The following is a 17100-nucleotide window of genomic DNA, read 5'->3' on the forward strand; positions in this document are numbered from 1 at the left end:
CAAGAAGAATTAATACTACATCTACATAATCTCTTCCAGAAAATAGGAGATGATGGAACACTTCTCAACTGATATCAAAACCTGACAAAAACATTACAAGAAAAAAAGCTACAGAACATAGATATATGTTCCCTCATAAACACAGATGCAAAATTCTAACCAAAACTTTAGCAAATCAAGTCCATCAATATATAAATGGATAACACATCATTACCAAGTGGATTTATCCAAGGAATGCAAAGTTGCCTTAATACTCAAAAGTCAATCAACATAATCTACCATATTAATTGACTAAGAAAGAAAATTATATGATCATCTCAATAGATGGGGGAAATATTGGTAAAATCCTGTTCCTGTTCCTTATAAAATTCTCAGCAAATGGGAATAAAAGAAATTTTGTTCAACCTGATAAAGAGCATCCAAGAAAAAACTTTGGTTAACATCATGCTTAACGATGAAAGACTAAATGCTTTCTCTCTAAGAACAGGAACAAGGCAACTTCTTATAATTTCTATTAAACATATTAGAGGAGGTCCTAGCCAGTGCAATAAGGCAAGAAAAATAACTAAAATGCATAAATATTGTAAAAGGGGATATAAAACTATTTGGAGATGATATGATTGTCTTTGTAGAAAATTCAAGGGAATCTATTTTTAAAAAAGCATTATAAATAGTAAGCCTGATCACATTATATAAAAATAAATTGCATTCCAATATACTAACAATGAAAAATTAGAAATTGAAATTTTAAAAATACCATTTATGATGGCTAAAAAAATTTACAGATAAATTCAACTAAATATTTGTTACATCTGTACACTGAAAAACTATAAAACATTGCTGAGTAAAATTTAAAGATATAAATAAATGGAGATATAGAACACATTCATGGATTGGAAGGTATTTCTCCTGAAATTGATATATAGATTCAACATAATCCCAATCAAAATCCAAGCAGGCCTTTATTGTAGTTTTATAATCAACCTTGAAATTAGGCAGTGTAAGTCTTCTGGGTTCTTCCTTTTCAAAGCTGTTTTGGCCATTTAAGTACTTACATATAAATTTTAGAATCTACTTGCCAATTTCTAGAAAATAGTTTAATGTAATTTGGACAGGGATTGTGTAGAGTATAGATCAATTTGGCAAGAATTGATTCTTAACAACATTAAGCCTTCTAATCTATAAACATGAGATATCTCTGCATTTATTAGCTCTTATTTAAATTACCTCAGTGTATACATTCAGTGCACAGGTTGTCGCACCTCAACGCCATGGTCAGTATTTCTGGGTCTGCTCCATGGGAGAGTCCTCTCTCCCGTGTTCTCCTGTAAGACTCTTCTTCCTTCAAACACCACCTCCTCCAGGGAGCCTTCCTTGACTCCCACAACCCTCTGCACTTCAACCTAACTGGTAACTCAGTGAATTAAACTGTTTACACATCTCCCCAGCTGGACTCCTGAATTGGAAGAGCCAGCACACAGACACACGCCTCTTTCACCCCAGGCCCCAGCGTCTAGCACAGAGGAAGTGCTCTGAGAAGGGGATAAATGAATAAATAACTTGCAGAAAACAAAACATCTCCCTTGTGCTGAGGCTTCCCTAGCATCTTTGCTGGGCTACAACAACACAAGCCTAAGGAGTGGAGACGCCCACAGATCTGCAAACACCGCCTGGTGCTCCAGGGAAAACCGTCCAATGGAGGCCAACATTCTATTCTCCACATGTTGAGTTTTTTCTTTCTCCCCATTCCCTGCCCTCTCTAAACCATTTGCCTCTTCCACCAATTTTACAACATGAAACAAAAACAGAAAAGCTCTCTGAAGCATTTTTTTATTTCTCTGTTATTTGTTTTTCTACTTCAGTACACGTGAGCTGTGGCTGTATTTCACACAGAAGCTGACATATCTCATTATGACACGCCCCATAAAACAGAGCACAGATAAATTGCCTGGCATGGTCCTGCTTCACCTGGGTGTTATTGCTGAAATCTCTATTTCTAAGAGCACGAAAGAGAACATCCCTTGAATCTACAGATGAACAAAGACAGGGTGAGCAGCAGCCAGATCTGCCAAGATGGGAGAGAGACCAAAAACACAGGCTCCTGGGTGGCTGTCTGCAGAGACATGAACATCTCAGATGGAGAAGCCACATAAAAATTCCAAAAAGACCAGGGCAGCTGGGGAAACACTCCAGAACTACATCCCATCTACCAGACCCCTCTGGCTTTCTCCATCCTAATAGATCCTGAAATAAACACAAAGATCCAAGGTGGCATAATACCGAAGCCAGTGGTGCCTACTCTTTGGCCTTAATCACTATGTACCTTTTATCCTGGGGCCCCTGACAGCCCCTTTTCTGGGCAGGAGCACCGCCCTTCCCCTCACCAGCCCCCTATGTCCCCAGCTAACACCCTGCAAGACCAGGCAGGCCGTGTCCAACTCTAAAAGGTCTTGCCCTCAAAAGCCTGGAGATCAAAGGCAGTATCCAGAAACTTCTTCAGAGACACCAGGTGAGTGTTCCTGTTTCCTGTGGCCGGTGCAGCTGCTGGGTCACGACCAACATACCTGGGAGAGGAGAGTCAAGCTAAGAGCAGAGCTGGGCGTGGCCCAGCTCCTGCCCCAGGACTGCATGGGTCTAGTCCTTGTCATCCTCCTGCTGTAGACGTGAAGACCTGAGGCTCCAGGAGACTAAGGAATTGGCCTAAGATCAAAGGCAGGAGATCTGGGACATGCAGGAGATTCTCTAATTCAGTTCTAACTGCAGAACAAAATCAAGGTTTACTCTCTGTAAAGTGGTATTGACAGGGATCTCTGTTGAGGAAGCCAAACTGTCATTGACAGTCACAGGGCCAGGGGGGACTCTGGGGCCCAACCCCTCAGTTTCTAACGCGGCCCAGACAAGGGCAGTGGCCAGTTCCAGGTAACACGGCAAAGGGGGTGGGCAGAGCCAGAACAGAGCCTCAGGCCTGGCAAAGGTGAGAGGTAAGTGGCAGGCACCCCCGGCACCCAGCCTCGTACCATATGGGCCGTGCCCGGCTCAGGATGGTCATGAAGCGCGGGCTGATGTAGTCATAGTAGCCCATGTTCTTGTGTTCCTCTTGGCACCACACCAGCTCCGCAGCTCGGTACTTCTCTGCCTCTTGCTTGATCAGGTCGAAGGGGAACGGAGAGATCTGGGACAGGCAGCGAGAAAGGGGAGCATAGCCAGGGAAAGGGGGGCATGCCCCCAGGATGGCAGCCACAGCTACCCTCACAGGCCCCAGCCCTGGCCCTGCCTGACACGCTGCCCAGAGCCTGGGCTGTGACCTTGTCCATCACTCTGGCTGGGCAAGGGGCTGAGGCGTACCTGCTCCAGGCGCGTGATGGCCACCTGCTCCTCCAGGCCCTGGCTGCTCCGCTCCTTCACCAGGTCGTAGTACACCTTTCCCGTGCAGAAGATAAGCCGCTGCACCTGCTCAGCAGCCTGCGCTGCAGCCCCATCCTCAGGAATCACCCGCTGGAAGCTGGTCCCTGGGGGACCAACAGGGCATGGCAGGGGCATCGGCTCCCAGAGGGGCTGGAGCAGCTGGGGAACCAGGCCGGCATCCCCGGCACCCCCAGGCTCTCCCTGGCCACTGAGACTACCCCAGATTTAGATCTGTAGCTGCAATGGGCACCTCTCGAGCCAAACAATGGAGTAGGGGACAGAAAAAACCCTGAGATGTCACTGGGAGAGGGGTGGAGATAGGAGCTGGAGCCAAGAGCAGAGCCCTGGAAGCATCAACATTTAAGGTGATGAGTGGGGGTGGGGTGTGATGCGGAGAGCCCCTGAAGAGAACAGAGAAGGTGACGTCACGCCCCCATCTGATGGTGTCCTTGTCCGAAACCTGCTCGCATCCAGTTGTACCCAACTCTTGCACGTACTCCAGCCACCCAATCACCAAGCTGGGAGGTGAGCTGTTGTCTCTCTGCACTTCCCCCTCCCTCAGCCCCGCAGCCCAGCCCCCAGCTCTGAGTCCTGCCCATTTTTCCCTCCTGAGATCACGCCATGTGGCAGGTACCAGACCAAGCACAAGGCAAAAACCTCTGAGGAAGCTACTGTAGTGTCCCCGTGTCCCAGGTCAGGACGTTGAGGTACAGAGGGTTACTGGCTGCCAGGCCCCACCATAGAAAAGCCAGCAGCGGAGCTCAGCCCAGGCGGTCCAGCTCCAACGTCAGAGCTCTGAACTGCTGGCTCAGCTACCTGCCCACACCAGAGGCGACACCCAAACACACACAAGTGAAACACACACACTTGTCCCCATCGCTGAGGCCCTTCCTGGCCAGCCCCTGCCCCACCTTACTACACAGGACCGTTTTCTGAGACAGCTCTGCTCTGTCAAGCCTCGGGGCCCCACACCTGTCCCTCCCTGATCCTCCACTGGTCATATCTCAGTTCCAAAACCTGGTCCTTCAGGTGCTTCATCTGACCTCCAACTCCCAGGTTAATGAGGCTGAGAGCTCCTGGAGGGGCACCGGGTCCCCAGGGCCAGTAATGTCTGTTTGGCGCATGAGTGCAAAAACTGATGAATGAATGAATGATAGTCAGTGCCCCCCCAACTAGGCACACCTCCACCAGGCCTCCTGCCTCTAAGTTTCTCTGGCACAGCCACGCTGGTCCTGCTGGGTGGCCTGGGGCCCCAATACACTCCTCTGTCCCTGGTGCTTGGCCCAAGTGGCCCATGACCCTAGCTGGACCAGGTTGGCTGGCCACAGCACAAACTTCCCAACCCAGTCACTGGGGGAGACCAAGCTGGGAGCTGCTGCAGGGCCAACAGAGCCACAGACAGAGGTGAGGACAGAAGAGCCCCAGGATCAGAGGCCACGTCACGGGCCACCAGGCCCCACATTAGCCGCCTCCCCAACATGCCCAGGCACGTACCAGACACCATTTGGTCAAAGCTGGACTTGGCCTCTGGGTGCCTCAGCAGAGATTTGGGTGTGAAGATGATCAGCTGGAAAGGAAACACGTGTCCAGCTGCCCGCTGCCTCCGCCTGGCCAGGGCTCCCCACATTTGGCACCTGCACTGCTACGGTGATGACAGGGACGGGTGGCTCACCGGCTTGCGGAAGGGCAGCAGGATCTGTCTGCGCAGCACGTGGAAATAGCTGGCCGGCGTGGAGCAGTTGACCACGATCCAGTTGCAATCATAGAGCTGGCGCACCTCGAAGTCCTCGGTGAACGCCTGGGGGGACAGGGAGCTGCTGGGAGGTGGCCCGCCTGGGGCACCCAGGCCCTGGCCTCGCGGGCACAGCAGGGGGTGTCCTTGTCCTGGGGGAGGGCAGGCAGCACTCACAGGGTAGGCATCCGAGTCATCATTGCTCATCTGCAGGAACCTCTCGGGCCTCGCTGAGGAGTGCTCCGGGCCCTGGAAGCAAACGCCAGACGGCCCAGCTGGCCTGAGTCGGGTGGAGGGTCTGTCACACAGGACAGACACCTGGCCTTGCAAGGACCCGGGGCTCAGGGGAGAGTCTGGAGGGCTTCTCGGAGGAGGTGCCCTCACTCTGGAGCCTGCACCACAGGAAGGAACCAGGAACGTGGGACAAGAGTAGGGAGAGCATCCTCAGAGGAGGGTCTGCCAGAGCCAGCACACATGAACACGCGGGGCAGGAGAAAAAGGCAAGAAGGCCAAGTTGAGACACTCTTTCTCCAGAACGTTCTGACCTACAGAGCGGCCGTTCACTGAGCGCTGCTATGTGCCAGGCTCAACTCCAGGGCCCTACGCACGATTCACTAATCCTGAAAGCAGCCCCACGATGCAGACACTTCCCTCCTCACTTCACAGAGGAAGAATGTGAGGGGCACAGAGATTTAAAAGCAACCCCAAGGTCACCCAGCCAGAAGGGGCAGATTCCACCCCAGGTCTGACTCCTACCTGTGCCCTCGCCCAGGCGGGCTGCTCTGCTCCAGGAGAGCAGCAAGATGACCCCGCACTCCAACCTGGCTCCCCGTGAGACAGGATCTGACCTGTCCCTTAGTGGGGACGCCCCAAGAACCCAGCACCACAGGCACAGCCAGGCCAACCCAACTCTCCCCACCCCGTGAGCAGCCAGCCGCCTTTATCGCTGGGTGACCTTGGGCAGGTCATGCCACTTCTCTCCTCCCATGTGAAACGGGAACAGGACTGACCACCTAGTCCAGTCGGGAGGATTCCACAGATTACACAGGGCATGTAAGGTGCTCGGCACAGTGAGTCTTGGCTCTGAATAGCCACTGAGTGATGACAGTAGTGTCAGTTCCTGACCGGATGACCAGTCCAAGCTGAATGCGTCCTCAGGGACATCCACTGCAGCCCGAGCATCCCGGGCAGGACGGGATTGCCCCAGGTCACAAAGCCAGGCAGTGGCTGAGCACGCCCTGCTCCGTGCTGCCCCTGCAGCCAGTACAGCCCGCCCATCCCCGACCTGGTCAGGCTGCACACCCACTGGGGTGGCATCTCATGATGCTCTCTGCTCCTCCCCAGCTGGCCTGCACATCCTCCCTCTCCCCGACGTGTGACTGCACAGGCTGGTCACCCTGGAGAGGACCAGAGGACAGGCAGTACTGCACGGCATAGGTTCAAATCCTAGCCACTAGCTGTGTGACCCTGGGCAAGCTACTCCACCTCTCTGTGCCTCAATTTCCTCATCTGGAAAGTGGGAGCAGGACCTACTTCATTAAGTCGTTGTAAGGACTAGATGAGTTAACATACAGAGAGAGTTTTAAGCAGAGCCTGCCACACAGCAAGCTCGCAGATGTGTCAGCTATTTCTACTGCCTGTAACAGCAGCACCATCATCGTCTTCAGCAGCAGCAACACACACCTGCGCAGGCCTCACCTGAGCACACCGTGTGTTCCAGGAGGCTGGGAGGTGCATACCTCCGAACCCTACAAGTGGCCAGGGGTCTACCCACCCTCTCCCACCGGCCCCCGGCCCCCACGGCGGCCCTCACCATGCCCTCCATGCCATGGGGCAGCAGCAGCACGATGCCATTGTGCCGCACCCACTTGGCCTGACCCGTGCTGATGAACTGGTCGATGATGCACTGGGCTGTGTTGTGGAAGTCACCAAACTGAGCCTCCCAGAGGACCAGGGCATTGGGGCTGGCCATGGCATAGCCCAGCTCAAAGCCTAAACAGAAAACACCAAGATGGAGCCTGCCACACACTGTCACCAAGGGGTGGTGGCTCCAGCCAGACCCAGCCCTTCTTCATACACCCTCCCTGCGCCACCCATCCTTCCCAGCAGGCCAGGAAGAGCCCAGGGACTCCTTGAGGCCCAAAGGCTAGGATCTCCCTTCCTGGGAGCCGACAACACGCCCAGAGATGCCACCCTCAGCCCTGACCTCATGTATGGCCAGCTTCAGCCTTATCTAGGCCAGAAGCCAAGTCCAAAGACACTCCGGGGAGGCAGCAGGGGCCGTCTGCCAAGAGAAGCCCTCAAAACATGTGCAGGGCTGCTGACAGGAAGGGGCAGGGACAGCCCCAGAGGCAACTCCCCAGAGGGAGTGGCTGGTCTCTGGCGGCGTTCCTGCTTCTGGGAGAGGGCAGTGAGGGAGGCAGCAGGCCAGCCAAAGTCAAGCCAAGAGAGAGAGCACGGGGGACACAGGCTGGGAAGCCCAGGGCCTAGGGAGGGGACCTCAAGACAAGGCTCCTGTGTACAGGGCACAGGAGGCGAGGTGGGGGTCAGGAATGTGGGGGGTGGAGGGGGCGGCCTGGATCAGGGCCGGGCAGCGCCTGCATCCCACAGTGAACTCAATGGGGTTTTCTGTCTGGGCCACTGGTACCCAGGGATGGGCTCTGGTATCCTCAGAGCCCCCACCCAGGCAAGCAGGGCCCCCCAACTGGGCTCCCTGAGGCGCCAGACAGGACAGGACGTCATCTCCCACGTGGCCTCAGGTGGGAGCAGCCCAACCACTGTCCCTCAGGGCTGTCTCAGGACCCAGGTCCACCCGGGGCCCTCTGAGCCTCTCCAGCCACTCCCCCCCAGGTCCTGACCCTGGCTCCCTCCCAGCCCCCGCTGTCTTGGCCTGCAGGCACAGTTCTGACCTACCCAGGACTCCATATTCCGAGAGGGAGCTGTTGCACACGGTATAGGGGGCCTGATCAGGCCACAGGTGGTTCATGGGGACACACGTCCTCCGGTCAACTTCCTGGTCATGGAGAACATGGTGCCGGTGACTGGAGAGAGAGAGAACGGGAAGGGCTGGAGGGCAGGTGGACTGGCACCTGTTCACCCAGAGAAGGTGGGTCGGGCAGCAGGAGGCAGGCAAGCTTTCATCAGTGTGCCAGGAAACCTGACAGTGCCACAGGATGGTGACACCGAGAGGGCCCTGGAAAGCTAGACTGATCTGGTCCCTCCTGCAGGCAGCCTCCCTGGCCCACAGTGGGGTGGTGTCCACACACAGTGTACTGGGGGTCTTGGAGCACAGACTTGAGTTCTCAGCTTCTCACCTAAGAAGGGACCAATGAGACCCGCCTTCTCGACCTCCCAAGTGCTGGGCAGAGCCTGAGACCCTAGGAGGCCACACTTCTGGGGTGCTGCCCACCCCACTACCCCTTTACCCCCTCGCCTGCTCTGCCCAGGTTCACAGGAAGCAGGAACCCCCAAGCCTGGTGAGGACTGACACGTAGCTCCAGGTGCAAGGGAGTGGCCCCTTACGCCCCTGGCTGGAGCAGCGCCAGCAGTGATGAGTGACTGGGACATGAGAAAGACAGTTCGTCAAATCCTGGAAGCCATACCGCCATGACTCACTAACACAGCAGTGACCGAGTCGGGATCCATAACATCTGGGGCCCCAAAGAGAGGAAATGGGATGGGGACACTGACAAGTGTAAGGTCCTTCATCTGGACTCAAAACTCAACTGCAAACAAGCAAGATGCGGGGGCTGGCTTTACAGCAATTCATAAAAGAAAAAAATAAAGGCTCTTGAGGACCATAGACAGCCACAAAGCATGACACTAACCAACAGCTTGGGCCAAGAGGTCAGTTCAGCACACTTGCCCACGGGGGTAGAGAGAAGGCCCAGCGGCCCTCTGGCGGCTTGGCCCAAGGGTGGGGACTAGGGATGGTGATGGGGTTACCTGTGAACACCTCAGCCAAACAAGGGCCTCCTGGGCACCGCAGACAAGGCCCAGGGAGAGGAGGAAGGGCCGGCTCCACTCCGGAGCCCCGGGCTAACCCTGGGAGACCCAGGCACAACTGAGTTCTCAGCGCCCCAAAGGCTCAATGGGGACAAAGCTGACACCCAGAGGGCCTGGGGCCCAGAGCCGCCTGCCCTCACCTGAATGTGCCCCTCTCCACGTCCTGCCCGCTGAGCCGCACGTGGATGCCCTCCTTGAGCAGGGAGCCGAAGGCCATGTACTCTGCCAGCGCCCAGTCCACCGTCCGCTTCTTGATCATGTCCGCACGGCCCCGCAGGATGCGAGAGAGGCCTGCGGGACAGAAGGGCCAGCTTGAGAGACACAGGGGCATGGCCACCCTACCTGAGACAGCCATAGCACCAGGGCCCTGATCCAGGCGTGTGTTTACTCAGTGTATACACCTCCCACAGGAGGCCCAGGGCCAGGAACGCCACCTCCAGGACCCCCAGTCCAACCAATACAATGGGCAGACCTGAGCCTGCCATCCCCACCAGCCTCCCTCCCTACAGGAAGGAGTAGGTACCACTGGGTGAGTGTCTGCCACATGCCAGGCACTGTCATAGGCATCTGTGCACACTGAGTCGGGTACATTCCTCATAACCCCACAAGGGTGGTACCGGCTGTCCCCACTCTCCAGATGAGAAGACTGAGGCTCAGAAGAGGGAAGTAATCTACTCACGATCACACAGCTATAAAGGTGCCTGGATTTAAGCCCAGGCACCCGCCCATGCTGGGCTCCAGTCAGCCTCACACCTGCACAGACCCCCTGTGACGTGCACACAGAGTAGGCACCCCAGGGCACCTGGGCCTCTAAGTATACTGTGGAGGAATGCCCCTGGAACTCCCACAGGCTGATCAGAGGGTGTGCAGGCGCCCCACTACTGCCATGGCGGCCCACCAGGCTGCCTGAGCAGAAGCCATGATGGCCACAAGGTGCCAGCCAGTGCAGCCAGTGACTACCTACTAGCCCAGCTCACCCAGGAGCCAAGGAGTCACCCTCTGTCATCCACCCAGGCCCCCTGCAAGCCCAATGCTCCCATCTTCACGACATTCCAGGCCCAACCGCCCCCTCCATGGGAAGCCCTTGCTTCACTGCTCTCCTTCCGCCTGACCCAGGGACGCCCCAGCAAAGCCACTGGGAAATCCTAGGTGCCTGGCCACTGGCTCCCAGCTGGGAGTGTGGCGTCTGCATCTGCCCGCCCTGAGCGGAGCTGTTATCATGGGCACCTCACGGGGGTGGCAAACAAGGCTCTGCGAGTTCAGCTGCTCAGCCAACAACCAAGCGGGGACGCAGACCAGGCCTCCCTGACCCCTGACGTCATCTCCCACGGGGCCCGATGTCTGGCCTGGGACAGTGGCCCGTGCTGGAGCCTGCACAGCAGCCTCACCCGTGTGGATCTTAAAGTCCTCCAGGGGCACAGAGCTGGCCACGTCGCCAATGTGGGTCACCACGTCCTCAGGAATGCCCGTGGCTGGGCAGGTCATGCTCTTGGGCTCCCCGTCCACATTGAAGAAGCCTGAGAGGGCAGAGTCTCCATGAACTTTTGGGTGGCGGTGGGGCCCCAGGTCCCCCCCAGTCAGCCTGCCTCCGCAGGACTCAGGGGTCAGCCCCTTACTTAAGCCCACCAGGCACTCAGACTCCACCTGAGCCCATCCTCAGGGCCTGTAACAGCTGACAGCTCCAGCTCCTGCTCCCACACCTACCCCACATCCCCCCCCCGGGCTCCTGCGCAGCCCCTCCCTGGGCCCAGGGGCAAAGCCATCCGGCTACACCCCAGGGAGAACCTCTGAGCACCACTTCCAGGGCTCCAAGAGCTCAGCTGACCCACCAACAATCAAGTGGGGACAGAGGCCAGGCCTCCTTGACCCCAACACTGTCTCCTGCAGGGCACGATGTCAGGTCTGGGACAGTGGAGCACCCTCTGAGCACCCCGCCCCAGGGCGCTCTCCACCTGGTGTCCACCCACCCGGGCCTAGCCCTCCCTTCCCAGAGAGCAGCTGGTCACACGTGGTCTGAGGGCGATGCCGTCTCCCCTCTATTCTGGCCTACCCCCACCTGCAGGAACAGGCCCCACGAAGCCCCAGGGATCTCAGGGACAGAGCCTGCAGGCCCTGGGCTGGGCGACGACTGCCCTCATCCAGGGCCACTACGGCCCTGGTCCCAGTGTCAGACCCCAAGGCCCAGGCGGATGGCTCCCAGCCGCGGCACTCGCTCACCGGGCCAGGGGGAGTCCAGCCAGTGCTTCATGTGCAGGATCTCTTTATCCTTGGATCTGCCGTATGCCTCCTCACAGATCCGGTCATAATCGGCGATTTCTTCCTGAAATCAGGATGAAGGCACAGATTGAGTCAGTGATGCCTTGGGCAGCCAGAGCTGGGGGGTAAATCCAGGCTTATAAGTCCTGGTCCCCCTCACCAAGTTGTAGTTCTGTCCGCTGGCCTGCAGGGACCTTGTGGCCAGATGCTAAAGTCTCAGAGTTTAAGGGGGATCCCCCCTACTCAGCAAGGGACTTGGAGGAGACCTAGGAAAGACTCATAGTCCTTGCTCTCTGAGCTCCCTGAAGGCAAGAGGACCAACACATCCATAGACAGATGTGGGACAAACCCAGCTCAGGGCCACCTCCTGCAGGAAGCCTTCCTAGACTCCTGCCTGAGGCTGGACTTCCCCACATCACAGCATTCACTGCAGCCCACTAGGCTGTAAATGTCTTTGGTCCTCTGTCCCCCTTGATAACATGGGGCTGTTGAGGACAAGGACCATATTGGCTACTTTCTTAAATCGCCAGTGCCCAGCACTGGCCTGGTGACATCAGCAACCACCCCAGGGTCCTGGCTCCACTGAGGCTTATCTCAGGTGCTCAGGAACCCGCCCACCCACCTCAAACTCCTGCAGGGTGACCACGCCCTCGGCGATGAGCTTGTCTGCGTACTTCTTCAGCACAGGCACCTGTCTGTGGATCTGCTTGTACATGAGCGGCTGCGTGAACATGGGCTCATCCATCTCATTGTGGCCGCGACGGCGGTAACAGACCTGTAGGGACAGTGGGGGAAGGGGGGCTCAGTCCCTGCCCTCAGGCAGTGTGGTTGGCCTAGTCATTGCACAACTGGGGCACATCTGGCAGGCTACACCTTTTGAGGCCCCTGAAACCCCCCACCACCCCCATCACTGAATGCCCCACCCCTAAGCCTTTGCACAGATTGCTCTTGACAGCACAAAACCTTCCATCCAAGAAGCATCCCCAGCCCTGACTGCTGAAAATGCTGCAGACCTGACCTGCTCAGCAGGGCAGGGACAGGCTGCCCACCCACCACCTTGGCCTCGGCCCCCAGACCCACCAGGTCCACCACGACGTCTTTATTGAAGGTGTTCCTCCATTCAGCCGCCACACTGCACACGTATATTACGGCCTCTGGGTCATCTGCGTTCACGTGGAAGATGGGCGCGTTGACCACGCGGGCCACGTCAGTGGGGTATGGTGAGGAGCGGGCCACTCGGGGGTCCGTGGTGAAGCCAATCTGCAGAAGCAGGAGGGACTGGCAGCGCCTCTGTTTAGTAGAGCTAGAGCAGTGGCTCAAGGAGCTGGGGGGGGGTGCTGTGCCTCGAGGACCATCAGGTGTGCCCAGGAGGCACGTGGGACATGAAGGGGTAACAGGTGAATGGCCCGAAATCAGACACAGCGGCAGGTGCCACGCAGATGGCAGCACCGCCTGGGGAACCGTGCCTGCTCTTTTCTCCTGCCATTGTTTTTATACACGGTAGCAGTGAGGAGCACAGGCCGGGGGAATCCCAGGCCCACCAGTTACTATGTGCACAATCTTAGGCAAAGAACTTAAATTCCGAAGCCTCAGGTTCCTCATCTATAAAAAGGGCTCATTCAATTCCTACCTCACAGGGTTATTCTGTGAAGATTAAATGATTTAAGGCAGTTAAGCCGGGGCTTTATAGGTTCAGAAGAGCTGTTAACAACCACAGCTGCCATACAAGCAAGGCCTGTGACAGTCGTGTTCTACGATGGACTGGCGCCTACGAGCTAAAGGTAGCATCTAGCTACATATCCAGCCTCTGTGCTAGGCGCTGGTTACACCTGCATTCCTTTGCCCTTAAAACTTTCTCCAAGATGTACACATGGATGTATATCTCTCTATACGTGTGTGTGTACATATATATACATGTATGTATAGGTACATATCTCCCATTTCCACAGGGCAGGAAACAAGGCTGGAGAGACTGGGCCTCTTGCCTGAAGTCACATGCTGGTAAGTGGCAGAGCAGTGGGATTAGAACCAGGACCATCTCACTCTTACCCCCAAAGTGCTGCCTCGATTTCAGAGATAGGCGACCCTGAGGAGGCCTGGCATTCAGCCGAAGCCCTCACCTGGTTGTTGACAACGACATGCACGGTACCATTGGTGGTGTAAGACGGCAGGTCGCTCAGGTGGAAGGTCTCGTAGACCACCCCCTGGCCAGCAAAGGCGGCGTCCCCATGGACCAGGATGGACATGACCTGTAGAGCAGGATGTGAGCCAGGAGGAGCCCCATGCCCCAGCCTATACATTCCAGCCCTGCCCCCTGTACTGCAGAGACCCAGGGCCCAGCCTCTCAGAGCCCAGATCCTCAAAGCCCACCCCAGTGCCCACCCCTTATGGCCCAGGCCCTCAGAGCCCACCCCTCAGAGTCCACACCTCGAGTCCAACCCTCAGAGCCCATCCCTCAGAGTCTACTCCCAGTGGCCCAGACCCTCAGAGCCTAGGTCCTCAGGGCCCAACCCTGAGACCAACCCTCAGAGCACAGCCCTCAGAGTCCACTCCTTATGGCCCCGCCCCTGAGAGCCTAGCCATCAGAGCCCAGGTCCTCAGATCCAGCCCCTCAGAGCCCACTTCTCGGGACCCAGGTGAGCCCACCTTCTTGCCCTGGGCATCCCCACGGTAGAACTGCTCTGCCTTCGTCTTCCCCTGCACCACAGGGTCCACGGCTTCCAGGTGGGAGGGGTTGGCCACAAGTGACAGAGTGATAGTCCTGTTCGTGACTCGGTTGATCCTCTCATGATACATGCCCAGGTGATATTTGACATCTCCAGAGCCCTGAAGGTTGAGGTGAGCTGAGATGAACCCAGCCCTTCCATCCCAGAAAGGCAGATGGGCAGATACACAGGCCCACAGCAGGGCCAGGACAGTCTCTGATTCTGCTTCCCAGGGCGGCTGTGCTGTCCCTGACCTACACCCTCTTCCTCCCACCCCCACCCCAGCACACCGCCCCTCCCTGCCCTCCAAGCTGGCCTGAGAAAGGCAGGCAGGTTCCCCTGGGCCTCGGCTCATAGGCCAGACCAGCCGCTCCTCTATCAGAGCCCCTGAGCATTAATGACCACAGAGGGAGTGGGGGAGGCACCAGCAGGAAGGGGCTGGCCACTGGCAGTGGAGGCAGAGAAGTAAAGAACAGATCACAAGTGGTGTTGAGACCACGGGCCAGGCCTCTGGCCCAACAGTGGAGCTGGACCCCTACCTAACTCCTTCCACCACAGGAACCAAAAATGCACACGCAACAGACGAAGCCATAGTTATCAGAGGAAAGTGTGACATGTTTTATGGTCTTGGAGTAGGGAAGGCCTCTCTAAACAATGTACAAACCTCAGAAGCCATAAAAGATAAGACAGCTAAAATCTAATAAATTTGTCATGGGGGAAGCAAATCTATGCAGTGTTTAAGAGAAAAAAATCAAGCTGAGAAAAATATTTATAAGACAAATGCAGGCAAAGGGCTAACTCCCTCAATACATAAAGCACTTCTATAAGTCAGTAAGATAAAGCCCAAGAAACCCATAGGAAAATGAGCAAAAGCCATGAAGAGGAATTCACAGAAAAAGACATATACGTGACTTAAAAACACGTTAAAAGGTACTTAAATTCATAACAAAGAAATGTGTTAAAATGCAATCGTTTTTGTACTCATCATATCAGCAAAGATGCAAAGATTTCACAGAGTAAGGGAGCACGGGGGCCTGGGACCCTCGCACACACCATGGGTGGGCTCGCTGACGTCTGCAAGCTCTTTGGAGGGGAATTCAGTCCTACCCCCTCAGCTCCAGCCACTGTATCTCCTGGGCACCATCTCACAATATACTCATACACGTGTGCAGACACTCATTCCCGCAACCTAATACCCACCGGCAGGAGATGGTGTAAACCAATGGGACGCTCGAGCTCGGGGAGCTCCATGCGCTGCTATGAAACAGGGACAACGTGCTGAGAGGCATTGCAAGCCACGCCCCTGGCCTTTCACGATAAGGCTGTACAGGACAGATATGTGTGTTTGTACAGGCGCGGAACATTTCTGGAAGCACACACCTTAACACAAACAAAAACCCGCCACAGTGGGGGCCAGCCCGGTGGCGTAGTGGTTAAGTGCACGCGCTCCGCTCCGGCAGCCCGGGGCTTGCAGGTTTGGATCCCAGGGGCGGACCAACGCACCGTTTGTCAAGCCATGCTGTGGCGGCGTCCCATATAAAGTAGAGGAAGATGGGCATGGATGTTAGCCCAGGGCCAGTCTTCCTCAGCAGAAAGAGGAGGACTGGCATCAGATGTTAGCTCAGGGCTAATCTTCCTCACAAAAAAAACAAGAAAACTGGCCACAGTGGAGCCTTTGGGAACAGGAAAACGGTCTCACCAGAGAAACTCACTCTCTATACTCTTTTCTTTTTGACCAATGCTCATATTTCTTTCTCAATATAGAAAGAAAACACTAGTAAATATTTTTTTTAAGTCTCCTCTGGCCAGCTTTTACAGTTCACACACATGGCATCTCTCTGACTCCTCACCTCCACCCCGGGGGCAGGGGCTGCTATCCGCATTCTACAGAAGAGCAACTGAGGCTCGGAGAGATGAAGGCGCCGGACCAAAATGAACGGGACGGCGGGCAGATTCTAGGCTGGGAACCAGCAGATGTGGATTCTATTCCTGCTCCGGCCTAATGTGCTGGATGACCTTGGAGCAGTCATTTAGTGTGATTCGTTTTAACAAACCAAGCACCTGTGCTGGGTGCTGGGGCTTTGGATGAGGTCCCTGCCCTCACCCTGTTACCAGCCTGGAGGGGAAAACAGACACACACACATGTGCACAATCTGGAGAAGGCCGGAACGGAGACGGTTCTGAGGGCAAAGGGGGCACAGAGGAGGGTGTGATGGGTCCGCTGCCTGGAGGACCAAAAGAGCCTCCAAAAGGGGAGACAGACAGGGCTGTGAAAGCAGCAGAGAGCTGTGGAGAGAGGAAGGCCATCTGGGCTGAGGGCTCAGCATGGGCAAAGGCATGGAGAGTGAGGCGTGCATGACATGTATGCAGGCCAGGAAGGGGGCGTGAGCAGAAAAAGGTTTCTTCTGCTCATCGATGGGCACAAGAAACCATCCTGACCTGCCAAGGCTGTCCTGGGCAACCAGAGAGTGAGGAGGCCCTTCCAGGCTGGTGGACAGAACTTTGTGCACAGAAGCACAGCCACACAAGTTGAAGTGAATAACTTCAGGCACTGCCCTGCACCTCTCTGGTCCTCAGTTTCCCTAGCTGGGAAAGATTATCCAAGGGCTCTCCCAGCCATCAGAGGCCACAGCACCTGCTCCAAAATGCCTCAGCAGCCTCACACAAACACCCCCAGCCTCTCTCCCACTCTTCTGCACGTCTGTCCATGTTGAGGTCTGTCTGAGCCTGGAAGCTCCCAGCCCAGGCCCTCCCTAGTCCACCTCCCAAATACCTGGCTCTCCAGGAGCTCTGGGACCCGGGCTTGGCACCCACCTCGTCCGCCGCCTCCAGCTTGGGGTCAAACTGGCAGAAGATCTGCTCCAGGTCCTTGCGAATGACGTTGGCCAGCACATTCAGCCTGCCCCTGGAGCCAGAGGGGGCTGGGCTCTCACCTGGCACAGAAGCCGCCTCCCCTCACAGGCTCCAGATTCGCCATGCTCCCTGTCCACCTGGGAC

At 56.0% G+C, this 17100-nt stretch overlaps 1 protein-coding gene across 2 annotated transcripts in view; it reads right to left on the reverse strand.

The window, feature by feature from the left end:
• Positions 1-1814: 1814 nt before the first annotated feature.
• Positions 1815-17100, reverse strand: part of OGDHL (oxoglutarate dehydrogenase L) — a 28844-nt gene continuing 13558 nt past the window's right edge. The window contains exons 9-24 of one of the 2 annotated variants that reach the window (XM_014789001.2): positions 16918-17008; positions 14045-14224; positions 13519-13647; positions 12479-12658; positions 12021-12173; positions 11360-11462; positions 10531-10659; positions 9283-9433; positions 8051-8178; positions 6951-7129; positions 5315-5386; positions 5078-5203; positions 4900-4972; positions 3346-3509; positions 3018-3172; positions 1815-2564 (exon numbers count right to left, since the gene is read on the reverse strand). In XM_014789001.2, the coding sequence (XP_014644487.2) occupies positions 2441-2564; positions 3018-3172; positions 3346-3509; positions 4900-4972; positions 5078-5203; positions 5315-5386; positions 6951-7129; positions 8051-8178; positions 9283-9433; positions 10531-10659; positions 11360-11462; positions 12021-12173; positions 12479-12658; positions 13519-13647; positions 14045-14224; positions 16918-17008 (2137 nt within the window). In that variant the 3' untranslated portion in view covers positions 1815-2440. Of the gene's footprint in view, positions 2565-3017; positions 3173-3345; positions 3510-4899; positions 4973-5077; positions 5204-5314; positions 5387-6950; positions 7130-8050; positions 8179-9282; positions 9434-10530; positions 10660-11359; positions 11463-12020; positions 12174-12478; positions 12677-13518; positions 13648-14044; positions 14225-16917; positions 17009-17100 lie in introns of both variants that reach the window. The other variant, XM_087431836.1, reaches the window with a different exon arrangement.

This window comes from Ceratotherium simum, chromosome 6 (assembly GCF_057802395.1).
Source record: "Ceratotherium simum simum isolate JZ-2026a chromosome 6, ASM5780239v1, whole genome shotgun sequence".
Classification (NCBI taxonomy): Eukaryota; Metazoa; Chordata; class Mammalia; order Perissodactyla; family Rhinocerotidae; genus Ceratotherium; species Ceratotherium simum.